General features: G+C 41.3%; 1 protein-coding gene across 1 annotated transcript in view; it reads right to left on the bottom strand.

The window, feature by feature from the left end:
• The window catches only part of ITGA8 (integrin subunit alpha 8), a 550523-nt gene that overhangs the window by 193187 nt on the left and 336791 nt on the right, over nucleotides 1-20545 (bottom strand). Inside the window, exon 20 of the mRNA XM_069211593.1 lies at nucleotides 20366-20513. Within this exon, the coding sequence (XP_069067694.1) occupies nucleotides 20366-20513 (148 nt within the window). The remainder of the gene's footprint in view (nucleotides 1-20365; nucleotides 20514-20545) is intronic.

Below are 20545 nucleotides of genomic sequence, written 5' to 3' on the forward strand. Positions count from 1 at the left end.
CAAAACTGATTGGTTTAACCCCAGATTTCGTCAAGCTGCAGAAGCAGTTTGCTATCGATGTGTCATTTGTCAGCAGATGAACCCAGGGAAGGGAACGGTTGTGAACGCGAGCCACATTGGTAGGGCGAGCGGCCCGTTTAGTAGAATGCAGATGGACTTCATTGAGATGCCTGTGCATGGAGGTCTGAAGTATGTGTTGGTGATTGTGTGCATTTTTAGTCACTGGATTGAGGCATACCCCACACGTAGAAATGACAGCCTTACAGTTGCAAAACTATTGTTGAGGGAGTTGATACCACGTTTCGGATTCCCGATCTCTTTAGAATCAGATAGGGGAAGTCACTTCAATAATGAGGTGATAAAGTTACTTTGCGCAGCGCTGAACATTGAGCAAAAACTGCATTGTAGCTATCGCCCTGAAGCCTCAGGACTGGTGGAACAAATGAATGGTACATTGAAATCAAGAATGGCGAAAATATGTGCATCGACAAATTTGAAATGGCCTGACGCATTGCCCTTGGTGTTAATGTCAATGAGAAACACCCCTGATAGAAAGACTGGATTGTCTCCGCACGAAATTCTCATGGGCAGAGCCATGAGACTTCCTGCAGTTCCCGCAAACGCGCTTTTGAATATTACAGATGATATGGTGTTAGACTACTGCAAAGGTCTGGCTGACGTGGTTCGCTCTTTCTCTCACCAGGTGGAAGCGACCACCTTGCCACCGATCCAAGGTCCAGGACACACACTGAAAGCAGGTGACTGGGTCGTGGTAAAGAAGCACGTGAGAAAGTCGTGTCTGGAACCCCGTTGGAAAGGCCCTTTCCAAGTGATCCTGACGACCACTACCGCTGTGAAGTGTGCGGGAGTTCCCAACTGGATTCACGCCAGTCACACAAAGAAAGTGTTGTGTCCCACAGATGAGGAAGTTGAAGCGCTGAAACTGCCAGTGCCTGATAAAACAGTGCTGAGCGCTGAGACAGAGCAAAACCGAACTGAAAGCGAACAGGCAGGAACAGAAGAGAGAGAAATATTCTCTGAGGACGAAACGACAGACTCACTTGGGGAAGACCAAGGAGAAACCTCAGACAGCGACGAAGCAGCTGAAGGTGACAAAGAGCCTGAAGCAGCTGAGGGTAGCAAAGAGCCTGAAGTAGCTGAAGGTGACAAAGAGCCTGAAGCAGCTGAAAGTGATAAAGAGTCTGAAGAAAGTAACGGTGACGAAGGGCTCGAAAGAGGTGAAAAAGCAGAAGAGCCTGATCAGAGGAGGGCTTTCCCAGAAGCAGACGATACAGAAAAAGAAAAGGAGAACGTGATTGATTCCCCAGAAGGAGGGGACAAGGCAGAACAGAACGAAACAGTTCAAGCTTCCACAGAAAAGATCGCAGGTCCATCAAATGGACACGGTGCAAAGAGGAGACTAAGTATATCACCAATAAAACAAAGGACTAAAGAAAATTTGAACGACGGAGAAAGGCCAAAAGTGAAAGAGAAAAGAAAGGAAGTGACTGTCGTGGTACCATCCTCAAGTGAAGGAAAAGACTTGGCCAAAGAGGAAAGTACCAGTGAGGCAGAGTCGAAAAGAGAAGCAAAATTGAAAAGGAAAAGGATACCAAACAGGAGATATTCCGGTCCAGAATGGGCATATGTAGTCAATGACGATTGGACTGACGAATTTGTATCTCTTAGCCTCGAGAACGAAGAAGAAGAGATACCAATAGAAAAGAAAAGTTTTATGGACACTGTTGATTGAAAGGGTGATAAATGACATTGCTTGCTACAATCTAACGTGATACAAACAACCAGCTGAGACATTGCTAAACCGGATAAGACACTTGCTGAACTGATAATAGACTGAGTTATTGCCGAATTGAGACAAATGCTGCTAACCGATAAGTGACTGGCCTCTTGAAGAAAACTGTGTGAACATTGCACTCGTTCAGCTTTGTAACTGAACTGCTAAATAGTTTCTTTATAGGTGCTTCTAGCTCTCTGATTCTATACAGATCATGGCTACACAAAACAGTAGAGTGAAATATTGTAAATATGCGTGTATAGGCTTGATAATTGCATGTGTACTAATAATAATGGCAATAGTGCTTGCAGTGCATGGTAAGGGTGAGAATGAGAAAATTGATGCTTCTACTTTTGCTCCTGTTACTGTCACTGAACTAACCGCATTGAAAAGACTAGAATTAGATGAGAGACACTTGCATGATAAGAAAGAACTTTCGTATAATGTTTTCTATCGCTTGCTAACAGAATATGTTGAGACTATGGATGCGAAAGATTGTTATGTGTGTACACAGATACCGACATCAGTAAAGGAAGGGGTGACTTATCACCACATGCCTCTTACATACGGGATTACATGTAGTATAGTAACTTCTAGATTTTATGGTCAAACTAACATACAGTATTTTTACTCAAATTATGATGTTACCTTTGCATATGTTCCTATAATAGCGCAGCTAAGCCAGATTGCTAAAGATTGGGATGCTAAAATAATGAGGGAATTTTTCGAGCCAATGTAACCTTTTGAAACGGCTCACGCTCATAGGGAAAACCTTACCTGCTCGCTCTCTGCAGTAGAAATAAGCTTTTTAGATCGCACAGATGATAGAAGGGCACAAATGAATGCGAAATTAGAAAAGGAGCTAAGTAAGAGGACTTCAGTAGATCATTATGATTTTGCTGCAATAAAGACACAAGGGAGAATAGCTTTAGATGCTTGGCATGTAGGGAAATTTTGTATATATCGAGGTGAATCTTATTATGATAACATTTTCGTAGGAGCGAGTGAGTGTAAACATACGTTTATCTTTAAGGCCAAATGGACATTCATGATGAACGGACTTGACCCTGTCATACCAGGTGTATATTACATTTGTGGGTATAATGCCTATTATCGTCTTCCGAAGGGATGGTGGGGAAGATGTTATTTGGGTATAGTGTTCCCAAAGGTTTATCAACTGGATGACCTATCGATGATTCCAAAGACATCTGGATCCCATCGTATCCAGAAAAGAGAGACCGCAGCTGCTGTGGTAGGAGATATATTTGGAGCCATGATTCCTTCATTGGGAGTTGTGTTGAATTCCATCAAAATAAGAAAGTTGTCTACTATAGTGGATAACATGTTGACAAAGTTTTCAGGTGCTATAATCCTGATAGATGCTGAACTTGCAGCGGAAAGAGCTATGACTCTTCAAAACAGGCTTGCCTTAGACATTCTTTTAGCAAAGGATGGCGGCGTTTGCAAAATGCTTGGTGCGCGCCACTGTTGCACGTATATTCCAGACAACAGTGTGAAAATTAAAACTATGCTTGCTAATTTAACAAAAGAGAGTGCAGATTTGAAGGAATTGAAAGAGCCAGGAGTGTGGGAGAAGGTTGGAAAAGGACTTGCTTCAGTGGGAAATTGGATTGGTGGAATTTGGAATGGAATATTACTAAAAATAATACAGGGAATATTAATAGTACTGATTTGTATATTTGGAATTTGGGGAATAAAAAGGGGAATAATAATGATTATGGAAAGAATTAAAAGAAGGAAGGAAGAGAAAATGATGAAAAGAATGGCAGAAGAATATAAAGCGAAAACTAGGGGAACTAAAAGGAAAAGAGAACTGACAGAATTTTAATGGAATAAAATTTGTGGGAATAGTTTGTGTGATGACAAGTAGTCATCAGAGGAGGGATTGATGACGCAGAAATGAAGGTTTTACATTTATTAGTGCATAAACGTAGTGTAGCAATAATCAAGTGTGACTTTAATCGAACTAATAAAGATTGTACGGGGACAAATGTGCCCTCAGAGTAGTTTGCCGACATTTATAAGCGTGCTTTACATAACGTGAAGTATTAGAATTGCACGAATCTGACATAATCGTAAACGTGTGCTATGATTTGCTTGTTTGAAATGCTTTAGCTTAGCCTAACTTTAATGGAGGCTTCGGCCTAGTTGCCTGGTCTCACGGTTTAGATGCTCGTATTTTTCCAATGTGCTAATAAACGTGTATTTCTGCTTGAAGCTGTACTTTTCCACTGAGATCGTTCACATGCTTATCTTAAGGTTTCGTGCCAGCCTGGCATTTTTCTCTTTGCTCCAAGGTCAATCTGCAGGTGCGGACAATGGAAGCTCTGAAAATGAGTTAATTGGTATAAAATGTTGCAACTTGAGTACCCGTCTCCAAGGATAATGTATGCTTAAGTAAAAGCTTGAGAACTGTTGTTTTTGATTGGATAATTTGAAGCCAACCTATGAACCCTCCAATGGAAGACCCTACTGGATTTGAACTGTTGTCTATTTAAACCAGGTGCACAAGAAGAAAGTAGCCATTACAGCCATTACAGCCATTGCAGCCATTATTGCCGTTACCCGCCATTTTGCAGCTACTATGGCCCACCTTGCTGCGACGCCATTTTGAAAGAGACTTTGATGCTTTCTCTAATCGAGAGAAAGAGACTTTAAATGATTCTTACCCTAGAGACTTTTAACTTTGAACTGCCCATTGCATGAAGTAGTAGTTTATCTTGCCGCCGTGAGGCAACTGCCCCGTCCACCCCTGCCCCTTTGCCCCGTCCCATGCTGATCGAGAAACTGTACCTGTGAGACGAAGACTTCCTTGAATGCTGATTGTAATTGGTAAATATGAAAGGAAATTGTATGATTGCATTGTGTTTCTTTTAGGTAACCAACTGCTGATTTTTGATAAGAGCCCTAGTTAGGAGTTTTTCTAAATTAATGTTGCTAAATTGTTTTTGCATGAAGTCCCACATGCCGATGCTAATTTGAGGTTAGATGAGGATTCCCTTTGTTGCACGATGCAATTTGAGACCTTGTTATGCTGACTAAATGTATGCAATTAGCTCATTACAGATTATAGTTTTAGTGATTTGCATTGCTATCATCGAATGCCTTGTTATTCAAATGCTGCATAAATTGCACCTGTTTCGTCGTTATGGACAGCTATTAATGTTCATTTACGTTTATCATTTGGTGTTGAGACACATCTATATTGTGCTAGCTTTATTAATATAGGGAAATAAATTCATTAACTTTGAATAAACTGGTGTGGTTATTCATGACCGAAAGGTCATGGTTCGCCCAAATGTATTCTGGATTAATTGTTAAGTGTTATGTTGATCAGGGCATTGCTTACGTTCGTTATTGATTATTGATTTGATTAAATTGGCTGATCTTGGGTGAAGAGAGTCCCACTTAGCCAAAAGATTCATCGGCCGAGAGAGCGTCCGAGTACAGGTAAATTATTAGCACGGAACGCTCTATCAGTGTCATTAATCTACAAACGTCTCTTATTTTGAAAGATACATGTTGAAGTTTCTTTAATGATACTGCTGTCCCTTTCACATTGCCTCCTTCACATACACCGATTTTTTTGACGAACAATATTTTAGGATTGTTATGGTTTTGTTCTTCTGCCACGAGAGCAAAATAATCCTGTCTCAGGTTTTGTTTTCTTTGATGCCCTGCTGTGGGCCTGGAGACATCAAGCTTTGGAAAGCTGTGGGTATCGATGTTAAGTGTATTTTGATATGCTGTGCTTTAATGTTTGGCTGACTGCTTTTTGGTTTCAAGCCTTTTGATGGTCTTGGCAGCATGTGTATTTTTATTGGTTGCAGTTGGTTTTTTTTCTGTTGCGGGGGAGGCAATGAGCACAAAGCAAATGAAAGCGGGGGCAGCGCAGGCTGATGCACAGGCGATGGTCTGCAGAGTACCGCGGCCACAATGGAAACCTCCAAACTTCAGGCTAGCCATCGGTAATGTCAATCACAGCAAAGTGGCAAATCACAACTTCCAGTCTCAACCTGAGAGATGGGATATGGAGATAGATTCAAATAGCTGAGAACTTATCTAAATCTTCCTTTGCCAAAGAAGCACCTTTGCCAAACACCTTGAATTTTATAAGGCACGTGCAGCAGGTGCTTCTCGTGCCAAGACTACAGCCCTGCTGCAGCCTGAGGACCGCCAACTCTATAAACTCCTTCGCGTGTCCCAACCTGTGGAAGCAAAGTGATTGCAGGAGGATGAGCTGAGCTGTGCTGATAACACACGGCGGTACACTCCAGGGATTACAGATGTGTAGCTGTTGCTAACTGATAGCATTAGAAGCTTTGGCAATTAGGACTCTTTATGAATCGTTAGACGTGTACAATAAGAATTATATTTCAGACACAAGGCAAACCAAAGGGGTTAATTGCAACCCTTCCAACATTCGTATCCTATATACAATGACCTTTCTGACAGATTGTCAGGCCTTTTGTTAGATCTGTGAAGATACAGGGTCCAAATACTCAGGTTGGGTGCAAGCTTTCAAGTTTCCGAAGAAGAGCAGCTGCGCCTGCGCAGAGGAAGCCTTGTCCTGCTGTCAGCATGCACTGTGTCACGTGGATATGTACCACCAGACAACGTATAACCCAAGAGCGGTAATGTGTTAGGAAACCTTGTGGATTCCACCCTGACAGTGCCTGGGAAAGAACAATCAGAGATTGGGATGGCCTTGACGTTTCTGTAGACAGACCAATATACAATTTTGCTCGGTATTTCTAAAAACAGACATTTGCAACAAGCTATAGTTAACCCTACTGCAGGTGAACTACAGATAAATATCATCGCTTTTCGTTCTTACGTGTTCTGTTGTTTGTGATCAGTATGATTATCAGAAACATCTGTAATGATTGTGGGTTGTGTAAATTGTCAATCCATTGTCTTTTATAGTTTGTTTTACCCTTTTCTTCTTTCTCCATAGTCCTAAAAACAGAAGAAGTTATGTGACTGGAAAATGTGCAGAGGTTGGAAGCTTTCCCAGCACTGCATTATGCCATTTAATGGCTGACAGCGAAACTGCACAGACTAGCACTCAGCCAGCCACCTTAACCTGGTAACGGTTTGTTTTAGTTTGCCCTCTGTTCATGTGCCCACCATTTGGCTTCGTTACCCCACCTCTCTCTCAGTTTTTTTTTGTCTTTTATGTACATTTTGGACATGACTTGATCTATGTTTTTTTATTAGAACGCTCTGCTTTCTTTATTTTGCGTTTACAGTTTTAATTTAGTGTGTTCTTGTTTCCAGGGATTCCCATTTACAGAACAAGCTCAGTGGCTGGGCAGAGTTCATTTGGCCATAAATTCTAGGATTAGAATCATTCTAATCTGATACATGCAGAGATTGGAAGCCGACCACTTCTGATTCTTCGTGCGTCTATTTAGTTGCTCCCACAGACAAGCTGCATAGCAGATGTGTACAACAGGTGTGCTAGCAGGAGGCAAAAAACACAGAAGATGGAAACCTCCATGTGCCCATCTGTGCAAGGATCATAGGGTGGCCGGGCCATACCAACCACTCCTTTATCAATTTATTTTATCCAGTAACTAACATTTCATAATCCAGACGTCACCTCCTCCTTCTCAAGTCTTGGTCTGGAGTTTGTCACAGTACCACTCACTTTTTAGATCCAAATGTTCTCATCTTCTTATAGGGTGGTTTGCACGATCAAACAAGACAACTAAGATATTCTTTCTCATTAATGTTGGATTCCTGTATAAGCATGCAACCCGAGTTTACAATATGACATTAAATCATAAGCTAGACCTGACAGCTACTGAAACTTGGCTCCAGCCACCCTCTCAACGTTGGCTTTGCTACTTTTACTTGACTGAAAGGGTTACACGTTGTTTACTTATTTGGAAGCGATACGTCATGACTTTCCTCACTAGGGACTTCTTCCAAATCTCCTCTGTGTTCATTTTGGGCTGTGACAGAGGCGAACTCATTGTCATGCCTATCCAGCCTCTCCCTAAGGTTAACATTTTCTTCTTGCAACTTTAAAATTCACCCTAAAGCCTATTATCTCTTTGGTGAAACTCTTGCACATTTGTTAACTTCCTTTGTAACCACGCCATTCAACATATATTAGAGGTTTTTTTAAATATTTGGGCTGAGCTCATTTCTCACTCTGGCCCTCTTGAATCTTAGGAGTTTGTATTGCTTTACTGGGCCCAGAAATTGGGAGGGTCATTCTTTATATTTGATTTCCAACTGACCCACAAATCTTGATAAATTCCAAAGACTTTTGCCACTGCCTTTGATTGATCACCTTTCTGTAGTCTTCAATAAATCTCTTCCTAACTTTTCCACTGCACCTACCACCTTCATTGCGTCGACCATTCACTTTTGGTTTAAACTATGGAGAAAATTAGGCAGCCTCTTATGACTAGTGACCCAACCACAGTATTAGCCGTCACTAATCAGTGGATCATCAGCACATCAAATGGTGCCTACCTACATAAAACATTTAGGGTTGTTGCAAGTCATCCTTCTGAACCACAGTTCACACTGATATTAGGCAATCCTAAATGTGCATGAATAAAGATTGAACACCAGTAGCGTAAAAAATTATTCTTTTTGTATCAAGCTCCAGCATCAAGCTAAACAGCAGCCTTAATGCCCCTTTGACTTCGTCCTTCAATAATTTTCACAACTGAGTATGTAGAGCTTATAATGTTTTCAATGTTGTCCATTAATCCTTTCACTCATTTCTGCCTTCTACAATGGAACTTGCAACAATCTATCCAATGTATTTTTGAGGAAAATTAAATATATTGATGAGTCCCTTTTTGCCCAATGCAATACAGGGTAAATATGATTGTCTTCCTGACCTCCCAGATCACACTAATCCTCTGTCTTACTTTCAACTGATTCTAAGTAGGGAGGTCGTTACTATCAACATTTCATCAAACTGGGCTCTCCACTTAACCTTCGGCTTCAGGTTCACTTTAAAACTGCTGGTACGACATTTGCACTTATCATGTGTCACTGCCTTATTCAGTCTTTTTCCTGGGCCATGGTTTCCACTTCCCTGAAACAGGTCTTTGTATTGCCTTTGTTTAAAAAAAAACACAGTCACACCTTTTGAATTGGAGGAGTATCACATCATTTCTCTTTGGACAATTGCATTACATTTAGGTGTTGTCTCCAAAACTGTGGCGAGGGTTAGATCCTTGTTGTCAGATGAAACCCAAATTGCCTCATTTACCTGTTTCATTCAGAATTCAGACATCTGCTCTGAGGAGTGATAGAAGGCTTTTTCCTTATTTCTATTTTACTCAACACGCATGTGACACCACTAGCAGCTTTCATAAGAGTCTTTCATTATATTTCCCATGCATATGCAGATGGCACTCAACATCTTATTTGACTTATTGTTAGTTCTGCTTAAACTCCAGGTACTTCTTGCATATATATGCGGAGAGTAGCAGAAACGATTACAACAAACAGCTTAAATGGTGCTTGGTGGCCTTTCTTTCATCTGACCCTCTAGCTGGTGGAGTGTCCATTTTGAATCACTACCATCTCCAGCCAACAGGGATCACAATTTAGGAGTAGTTTTTCACTTAGTGCTTTCTATTGTGTGCTAAGTTAGGAGTACATTCAATTGTTTACATTTTCTAAAGACTGCTCTTTTTCTAAATTTCAAAGCCTATCAACTTGGCATTCAAGCCACTGTATCTTCGGATCTTGAATGCAGGATTGCTCTTTATTCAAGCCTTAACGAATATCTCCTGAGTTTCCTACAAGTTATTCAAACGACTGCAGCACAGCTTAGATCTGGCTTCTTGTCAAGATAACATTTGCCTTAAAAACCTCTGGGCATAGGCCAATACACACAAAAACTCCTATGCATCACTGTGGCAGACTTAGTCCTGCAAGCAGCTTTGGTCTGCTCCTCACGCCTTACTGCTAGCCCCATGCCTCAGACATATGCACCAAGGGAGATGCTCTTCAATTTGCTGCTGTTCAAGTTCTAATAAACATCCATCTACTCATCAACTCATGCATTTTTGCAGGGTACTTAAAAAAACATATTTTTTTTGCTCTTTAAGTGCCTAAACATTCGGACTCTTAGTGACAGTACTTTATAGTACTTTCTGGGAACTTTAGACCTATGAGATGCCTGATGTTAGATAGCTATTAAAAGGCTGCACATCAGAGATTGTATGTCAGCAGTGTTGTCTTAAGGAATTTTAGAGTCCTAGGCAAGACATAATTGGTGCCCCTTGTTCATAACAACTTTGAATTATAACACTCACTTTTTTGTTAATTGTAGCACAATAATAGTTGAAATATATATTTCCCAGAATCCAACAAATCCTTAAGATGACACTGGGCAAAGAGAGTCAGTGGTAGAGGAAGCCGGAGAGAAGAAGAGAGGTTTAGATAAATAAAAACCAGACAGAGGTGAGCTAGAGAGAGAGAGCGATAAAGCTTACTTTCCCAGGGAGCCCCTTGGAAGTGAGGGCCATGGAATATTTCCTACTTTGCTCATGCCTTAAAATGTCTCTGAGTGTCAGAACATCGTTAGCAAAAGTACTGTCTGACAGAAATACTGTGTCCTGAATAGCCTTTAGAAAAATACTGACCCATTGGATGAGATTTTCTTTTATTAATCCCATTTGGGCAACATTTTAGTAACCACAATTAGGACACAATCTTTCTGTAAGACAATACTTTGGTTATGATATTCTGGTACAATACACAGAGCAGATCCAAATTCAGGACTAGTTATTTTCAGCTATATAGATTGGTGTGTTCAAGGTCATAAAGAAGCTAAGCATCCCTGGCAGTAAACACATATTCATAAACCTGGCTATGGTCTGACGGAGGAACAACTTCTTGAAGTAAACATTAGTATTAACAAGCAAGAGTTCCACAAACTAACCTAGCATAGCTTTCCTATGTTTGGGAAATTAATTCATGCCAATATTCAAGAAGTTTTCATGAGTGGATCACAATTCATGTGCTGTGTCTTCTACATGTGGACAAAAGTGCAATTAGAGCTCTTCCTTTTCGAAACTATGCTTATTTTCAACCTGTTAGACATTTGTGTCAGATAAATATAAGTTGGCCTTGGAGCATCCAGAAACTCCTATAAAAAAAGATCAGTGCTCATCTTGGGGTGTCTGGTTACAATTCACGTCTTTATATTACTCCAATACCCTTCTTCTAGTGACAACATGCAGTGAGCATACCAATTATTTTTCGAGAAGGTGAAATAAAAGTGATTGTTATCAGTACAATCAAAACCAGTAATAATAATTTTAAAAAAAGTACACACAATCAACACAGCTTTATTGAACAAAAAAACTGCAAAATAAACTCATAATGAGGGGGCAGGTCCAAAATAAAAGGAAGACATAGAGGAATAATTAAAATCAGAACAAGGAAATCAATGGAACACTTCCTTTTAGTTCTCCAAATAAAATTCAACTAACTGGGGACTGTAACGGTGTAACAGAGCTTAAAGGAAAATTAAAGTAGTCAAATCAACCCAACAGAAACAAATTCTCAGTAAAATACTTGGAAAAGTCTTTGAAGACCACAGAGATTAATTGAATTCAAACAAAAGGTCTTCTTTTATTTGCCAAATTTTCTGGAACAGGTTTGAAAACTTGAGCTCCTGGACCAGAGTCTCACACAGCTAGAACACACTCTCCAGAAGTTCCTTCCAGATCCCACGAACCCCAGAATCCTTCCTTAGTTGACTACACTGTAAAGAGCAAGAGTTTGCCCTTTCCGTGGGTTGCTATTTCAAGGCAACTTAAGGAAAATGCCAGCTGTCTACCAGAACTTATACAAAAGTGAGACTGTTTTTTTAATGTGAGTGCAAGATATGTTCCAGCTCATAGCAGTGAGAAAGGTGTATGAGCGCGTAAAAGAAAATGTATTTTGGAAAGTGATAAGTACATATGTGACTTGATTAGTGGTCAGCAAGAAATAAAGGCCGTCAAAGGCAAACATCCTGAAAGATCACAGCTATTCTGAGTTCAGTAAGCAGCCTAAGCATATTTACATCAGGGCCTTTCATCAATTCCAAAGAAACATGGGCTTGCATCAATTGATGATGCAAGAGAAGAATGCAACATTGCAGCTTCATCGCCCACCAAACCTGTCCTATTTCAGATGTGTTTTCAGTTTCACAGAGCTATCATGGACAGGTCGGGTGATAGTCTGAATTATCATGAAGTGAGCTCAAAATATGCATTGTTCATCTAAAAGACTGCCATCATCCTCCATTTTGTACACCATCTCTGCAGAAAAAATCCGAAATGGATTCTGTTATAGTCACTCAAGCCACAGCCATAAAATCCATGGCATGAACCATACATGCATATTCACTTCACCTCTTGTGATTCATGTCCCACCCATGTTCAACAATAGCGCTAAACAGAATATTATGCTCTGAGACCTAATGTTTTTAAAATGTCACCAGAAATCTGAAATAGCGATATAGAACCATATTATGCATGGCACCAGTTTGTATTTGTTATATTGCATGTTTATTTCATATCACACATAGGCCCATATTTATACTTTTTTAGCGCCGCTTACATTTTGTAAGTTTGCGCCGCTTTTGCGTCAAAAATCCACGCAAATGCGGCGCTAAAAAAGTATAAGTATGGCCATAGAGTCTTACAGAAAAATTAAAACCCTGAAAAGAATTTGAGCCTGTAAGTAAAATACTCACTATGAAATAAGTATTCCTTCTGATACATACTAAAACTGTCCCATACATTTATTCCCTTTTTGGAATGAGAAAACATATGAGGTTCAAATGTAATCTCTATATTCTGAGCAAAACCTCATGGCTCATATATTTTTGACACCCGGGCCAGTTGCTCCCAGTGTGAAGGAGATGAAAGAGCCGGAAATACGTGCAGAGGACGCATAAATCATCACGGCAAATGTGGCCGTCACTTCAAAACACAATTAAACGATGAAGCCTATCAGGTTACAGTGTTTGCTTCTGAAATGTATACTAAAACATAAAGTGTATTCGAAAGCACTCAAACCTACAAGGAAGATTCCCGAAATTCCTAAATTACTATATTGCTTTTTTTTAAATTAACGCCGTAACCAACACCAAAGCCACTTACTTCAAATGTCGTGCTATGTAATTCCTTTCCTTCTTTTCTTCCTTCCCCACATCTCCCTTCCTTTCCCTGCTTTAATTTTTCTTTATTCTTTGTGCTTTTTAAATGTATTGCCGTTTTACCTTTACAGATTTAATTGAATGTGTACAAACTGCACTGTTCATGTGGGTGTTGAATGACAACTAAAAGTCACTAAAAGCGTTAGTACATTTTCCCGACAGTCGATTGCTGAATCATACATATCTCAATCACTTCGGTAATAAGTAATAGTTATAAAAAACGCCAATAGTTCCATAGTGTGCCATGTCAAGTAAATCTGTGACAAGAAGGGAGAGTTCGCAGCCTGCATTAAACACACTTTGGGGTAGTTTAATAGTGTTTGCTCATATGTACCACACATTATTCCCTTCTCCCATTCCTTAAACTCTCAGAGCTGGGATGCACAATCAGCACTTTCTCGTTGGCCTCCCTCCTCCCATTTCTAATGTTTTGAGGTCCCTTTGCAATCCAGAGAGCGCAATCCGCTGTTGTCTTTATAAAAAAAATCTTTTTTCCTACACCAAACCCATAAATATCCCCCTCCCCCACACTTCCACAATGCACACATTGTGAGTTGTGTGATATTCTAGTGTATTCACTTTCAACAATAGTTGGGACATCAAGCGCACAAATACACTGAACGACTGGGCGCCATTGCTCCATCAGAGGGATTTCTCGGAGGAGGATCTCACTCTCCAGTTTAACCAGGACAGTGAGATCTTCCTCCGTGATTCATTGGTGAGTTTTCAGTGCTTCCTTTCAGCCTTCTTCATTCCCTTATGTATTCACCAAAAAATTGAGACCTTTAGTGACACTTCTACCTGAAAGAAGGAATTCATGTTTTTCCCTACCTGGTCTCTGCCTCCCTTTTTTAAAAGGCAGAGCTGAATGTTCAGTGGGTCCTCAATCCTGGGAGAAGTCTCCCTTTACACCAATTCAGATTCATTAATTCACTGTTGTGAAAATCTTCTTGCCAATAGGCATGGTATTCTTGCCATTGGACCTTGCTAGTTCCCTGCAATTTAATCTTTTCTACCTAGTTCACAAACAAACATCAAAGGTTTAAACCCCAGTAGCAGCACAGCACCGGTACCTTGGGGTAAACTCCATTTGAAGCTGATTTTGTGACAGGTCCTGTCTCACTGTCATCATGATGGGGGGAGATTATGAGGCTTTGGTACGCATGGAATGTGGGCCCACTACAGGAGAAGACTTTATTTTAGAAAATGTAGCCCACATGAGAGGCTAAACCATTCTGAAGCTGATGCAAGTTGAAGGTTATATACAGCCCCTCTAGCTGTATTCAGGCAATTCAGGGATCGGAAGTGTTGTTGCGATGTTGCAATCCGCAGAACCAATTTATGTGCACCTAAAGTGGGTAACCAGTTACCAAGGCTTAGAGCCTGACCTCGAGCTTAGCAGATTGGGAAATCCATCAGAAAGGTGACAATTATATCCTATGCTGCTTGTAATACAGTGCCCGGGATATCCATCACATTTGTGACAGAGTAACCCGACTGCCAAACTCTTAATCAGGTCCTTAGACACACAGCACAGGACCCGTGTTTGCTGGTAGAACCCACTCTTATTTCCCTTGCACCAGAATCCAAGAAACTAAGAAAATGCAGGACACAGTGATTAATCTGTGTGTTCTCATTAATGTTACTTTAACCTTTGTTTTTTCAGTGAATTTATAAGGCTTTATGATCATATTCAGCCAACTCCCACAATTCACATAGCATTTGGATGTGCAGAGCATGATCTTGGACTCAGCACCTGGCCTCTGCCCAGTCCAGGCACCAAACAACCCACGGGCAGCCAATCCTCTGCTGCTCACAGCCTTCAGCTGAGCAGAATCAGTGATTGGTGCAGGGCCTGGCTTATGTCAAAGGCCTGCATTCAACCACCAGTGGCTGCTTATCCTCTCCATGGACACCAAACTCCCTTTCATTTTTAATTAAAAAAACAAAATTCATGGTCACATGGTACTTCAACTCAATGGTACCACAGTACGATGCAAGCTTCCTCAGTAAAGCTTACACAGTATCATGGTATCAGGGGGTAAAGCTTGAGTAACACAGTCATTTATGAGAGGGCTGTAATGGGTCCCGCAGGAATACATCGATACCCAACGCAAAAAGTATTTTGGCCCCTAAAAAGTTTTTTCTCTAAGTTCCGGGGTTATGATGTCCCAAACTAGCTCCCTTAAATCATATTTTGTTTATATTTTCAGGACACATGAACTGAGTACCCAAGTACTGTAATGGTAGGGGCAACAATTTTTGTTCATTTTCCATATACTTTTTGAACAGCGATACTGCAGACACTGCTTTAGAGAACTACACCATATTTGGCAGCAGAAAGCTAGGTCTTGGTCAGGCAAGAGTGCATTTTATGCTTTTGAGTAAATCTGTTCGGATTCCCTTGAACCCAGTTTTAAAAAACAGAGCCTTCTGATTGGCCCATGGGGCTTTTTTCCCTAGGCTATTTTGGTCCTGCTGGAGCAAGTTTCTGATTGGCTACCTGCAACACAAGAAAAAATGTTGCTGCCAGCCATAACAGGACTTGGGGACTTAGGGCCTGATTTAGATCTTGGTGGATGGAATACTCAGTCACAAACATGACGGATATACCATCCACCATATTGTGATCTCCATGGCATATAATGGGATTGTAATATGGCATGCGGGATATCTGTCATGTTTGTGAAGCAGTATTCCCCTCCGCTAAGACCTAAATCAGGCCCTTAGTCTTCTCTCCGAAGGTTAGAGAAAAAAATATTATAATGGGGCAAAGAAGGGATAACCTACCTCACTAGTCCTTGTTGGTGGGTGAGGGGTGGCCACAGTGCGACCCTCAATAGGGCCAAAATAGAAAATTATTCTTTAAAAAAAAGTTGAGATCCCCGGGACTCCCGCAAGACTCATGGGACTCCTGTGGGATCGCTACAAATTAAATAAAAAAAAATTAAACACCGGACATCATTTAAATATTGAGGTTATTTTTGGGTGGAGACATGAGGAGTCCCCCTTCCCACGGTTGTAGCGGCTCCAGGGACCCCGTCCACCTGGGGCAAAATGTTTACTTTTAGGTGAGGTGGGCATCTAGTCCACCCTCCTGAGCCCAAATTGGCCGTAGGGATCCCATCCCCGGAGCCAAAGATTAACTAGAGGGGAGGGAGCATGCTGCCCCCTTCCTTGAGACTCAAGTTGGCAGGCACTTGAACCGGCTCTTGAACTTTGACCCAGGTAGGTCATCCCCCAGGACACAGTACTTTTCATGCCTGCAGGACAGCAGGCGAGAAAGAAAGTCTGCTCTCACCTGGCAGGAGCTTTCAAAAGTCTCCCACCACATGGGACCATATCTCTGTTTCCCTAACCACTCATTTGCAAGCAGGAAAACTGTGATTGCTCCCACCCAGCAGGAGCAAGCAGAAGCAGCTGCTTCTGCTGAGTGGGACCAATGCCAGCTTCCACAGGCTGCAGGGGCCCTGGGACTTCCTCCTTTGCCCCCAACATAATGTTGGCATTGGGAAATCGGGTCCCTGGGGCCCATTTGGGCTGCAGCAGGAGGGACCATGCATACTCCTCCCTTAATAATAATTTATTTGGCACCAGGGGATTGGGCCTTGGGGCCTCTAAAGCCTTGGGAAGGGAGGCCATGCACCCTTTCACCTAAGTTACCTATAACTCTCACCCTCACCATGCACTACAAATAACCTCCCATTTTGCAACAACCATGGCATGTTCTATGACATCATTAATAACATCACAGCTACATCTGAAATGACATCTTTGATGACAAAACTGTGTATGGCAGGGGTGCATGTTATAGTTCCATTAGGGCCTGAGTTATACTTACTAGAGATAACAATAACTGGTGAATTGTAGAGGCCACAGCAAACACTGCTCGCAGTGCCCGGAGGCAGGGAAACAGAGGAAGGAATTGCTTTTGCAGACAGGGAGCTGCATATTTTCCAGCTCCCTGTGTGAAAAAGCAATGTCGGCTCCTGCAGGATGTGCGGAGCGAGCTGGGAACGTGGGGGCCTTGAGGTTACCCCTCTGTCCCTAACGCACACTGGGTGCCCTGGGCACCCAGGATTTATGTCCCGATCCCAGGGGACAGGGTCTCCGGGGCCGAAATCAGCCAGGGAGGGGGCAAGGAGGCCCCTCTTCATTAAAAAAAAAATGTATGCCAGGGCCTGGGGTATGTGATCTGTGGGGACAGAGATCAGTCGGGGAGGGGGACCACGGGGCCACCCTCCCCACTAATAAATTATTATTTAGGCCAGGCCCCGGGGGATGGGATTCCCGGGGCTCACATCAGACTGGGATGGGGGGGTCTCACGGCTAAGGTAGCTATAATGCACTGTTAATTACCCTAATTATTACGGCACTCATGACAACATAACATCAATAAAAATGTCAATGACACATTAGCAGTTAAATTATTGAAGAAAAAACTATCCATGGAGGGGTCACAAGTTATAGTTACCTTAGACTACGAGTTATAGTTACTTGAAGTAACTCTAAGATGTGAATTTCCATGGTTTTGTACCTTTAAAATGTGAGCCCAGCTATAACGTCCCTGTAACCTTTGTTTTTTTAATTGAATATCTATGTATTTTAATTCTATTTCCTAGCTATAATGTCCCTGTAAAATTAGATTTTTTCACTGAATGTATATATAGGTTAAGGTTATAAGTATGGTAATAATATTTTACTGTACATTAAAAAAGAATGAGAAATGTACTGTTCTAAAGAAAGGTTGAAGTGATCTTTTAGTTTGGTGAAAACAAGCAGTGCATGGCGATGTTGCAAAGGAAGCACCAATCATACATGCCATGTCCCAGTGTACCTGTGTAATTAAAGGACAACTCCCAGGTTCTCATCTGACTGGAGCAAAGTCTGCATTTCCAGGGTTGGCCTGACTACCAGTGCAAGAAAGCGTAAGGTATTTTTACAATGTGGATCAATGCTCCCTTAGTTGCACTGAATGCATGCTCTATCGTCTGTGCAATACAGCGGGAGTAATTCTTATGCATTCTGTGATGGATCCACCAGCTACTTCCTGCCTCGCAGTCCATTTGTTGCATGGTATGGGCAAATATGCCACAATGTAAGTAGTACCTCAGTCAGTGCCAGCTATGCTTCTAAAGAAAGTTGATATTTGCCAGTGTTTCCACTCCTTCTTTGCTCCGTTAATTTGTCCTTTTATTTTTTGACTTTGGCATGCCTTCTCTAAGACTGGAAGAGTAATCAGCTAAAATAAATTTCCAGGTATTATCTTATCTGCAGTGTTCTTGATATGTATGCACTGTACTTTCTTAAAAAATTCTAAAGGTACACATCCGGAATATACCTTTTATACACAGCACATCAGAAACTGTCTCCTGACACTTGTATTTATTTTGTAACTTACTGTGTAGAAATGTGATCATGCCTATGCAAGTTACAATGCAAGCGTGATAAAGGATCTATGGAGCAATGTGTTTTCTACATGGTACATAGATGTAAAACTGGAGCTGATTCTCCATCGAGCATTTCTTGATTGCACGTACAGCACAAAACAATAAAAACTGCCAGGAAACATTTGTTTGCACAAAGACAATCTACACATATGAGCACAATGAATAAACATGTCGTGAGGGGTGTATGTGTTTCAAAAAATGACATTGATTATGGTTTGTGTGCATTAGGATCACTTAGTGTGAGAGAAGCCTTGCTTCTAAGGAGCACTCCCCGACCATCTAACTCATTAGAGGTCAATTTAGAGACGTAAAGTAGCACAGCATAACAAGATTTCCTTTAAAAGAACTCTCAGCAGCTCACACTGAAACCAAACCAAGTATCAGAATGCCTGGTTGCCTTCTGATTGGCTGGCTCACAGGATATGCAATTCACTTAAGTATCATTGACTTCCAGAGGGTGTCAGTTACTAATTGGCTGTTCACTGAGGTGCGATTCCCTAAATGCAGGATATATTGCAGGGGAGGTCAATCATGAGCCAACAGAGGTCGCTCTGGAAGTCACCAAGGATTTCCATGTTTTCAGAACTACAAAAAGGTATAGCCATAATTAGTGTCTGCTTATTGCTGTGGTGGGAGGTCATGTATCCTGCAGTCAGCAGGTTATGGCAATCAGAGGCTGAGGCAGGGTGCTGGTTGCTAGCAGAGAATGTCTGTAAATGCGACTTTTTTGTCACTAAGACTGTGCTTTCAAGAAATGTCTGGAGGTTCGAAAGTAGCACGAGTCCTGAGTAATAGCAGTAGATACAGTAACAGCAGTCCTACTATGGGATAAAAGGAAAATACACGTGATAGTGTACACAAGCAGAGTGAGACTCCAAAAAGTGTGCATTGTCATTGTTGAAGAATGAATTATATCTGAGCACCAGACACCATAAATAGGATTTCTTACATGTTCTGAAAGCTAGTCATGCAAATCAGCACTCTTGGCATAATTTTGCATATGAAGTGTGACCCCTCTTTTCACTGACCACTTTTCAGTTTCTAGTCAGACTACACAAAGCAAAAGAAACGGATAGGACACGCGTATGCAAAATATTTACAGGAATCCATCTTGGATTCCAGAGGGACACTTTAATCTCTCCTGGTTGTTCCTCACTTGATACCCCTGCAGTGAAAAGCAACCTATCTGGGGCCTGGAGTGTTCTTTATTCCACTATAAAAACAGGACTATAAGCATCGGAATTCAAAGGAACAATATCGTAGATTAAACGTAGGCATAAAAAAGAGAACAATTACATTTTTACAAGAAAACCAAATTCATATAAACTATTTGCATTTTAGACGGAATTCTCTTCACAAATATGGGAACTGTCATATAAGAAATGAAAAAACCCAACAGTGTGAATTGTTACCGTGACTTTTCGGTTAAAATAATAATACAATCGTATATAAATTACTGTAAGCAACGCAACCTTAAGATATAGTATTTATTTGCATGCAGAATCCTATATCTCTACCTGTAAACAAAAAAAACGCGAAAAGTTTATTATCGAGGTGACATTTCTTCTCTTCTGTTAAGAAGAACACCCCTTCAAAGTTGGAGGGAGTCAGTGGGGTGAGTGTAAGAGCTGAGGAAGCCTAGGTTAAAACAGCACAGTTCAGCACAGTTCATTTCCTCATGCTTCGCCAAATGTCTTCGTTTAATATCTAGGACATATCTTGGTTGCACATAACGATAATCAATGGGGCCCCAACTGATACATAACTTTGAGGATTAACTAAGTCACTTCTGCTGCTGGTCCCTTGTAACTTTTCCAGTTTTGCACAAGGCCGTATATTTTTTAAATTGGCATCTTAATGTTCCTGGAAACACTTTTATTCTGATTATTCGGCAGTCCTTACCTCGACATTGCTCACAACTCCCACATAATCTGCTTCCTGGGGTATGATGACGTGAAGTTCCGCTTCATAGGCTCCTTCCCCTTCATTTCGCGCATTTGCCGTAAGAATGATATGGTTTGCCTCACCGATGAGGAGCTGATGCTTATCCCTGTGAAGAAAGGTCCAGAAAGATGAGATGGA

This window comes from Pleurodeles waltl, chromosome 10, assembly GCF_031143425.1.
Source record: "Pleurodeles waltl isolate 20211129_DDA chromosome 10, aPleWal1.hap1.20221129, whole genome shotgun sequence".
Lineage (NCBI taxonomy): Eukaryota > Metazoa > Chordata > Amphibia > Caudata > Salamandridae > Pleurodeles > Pleurodeles waltl.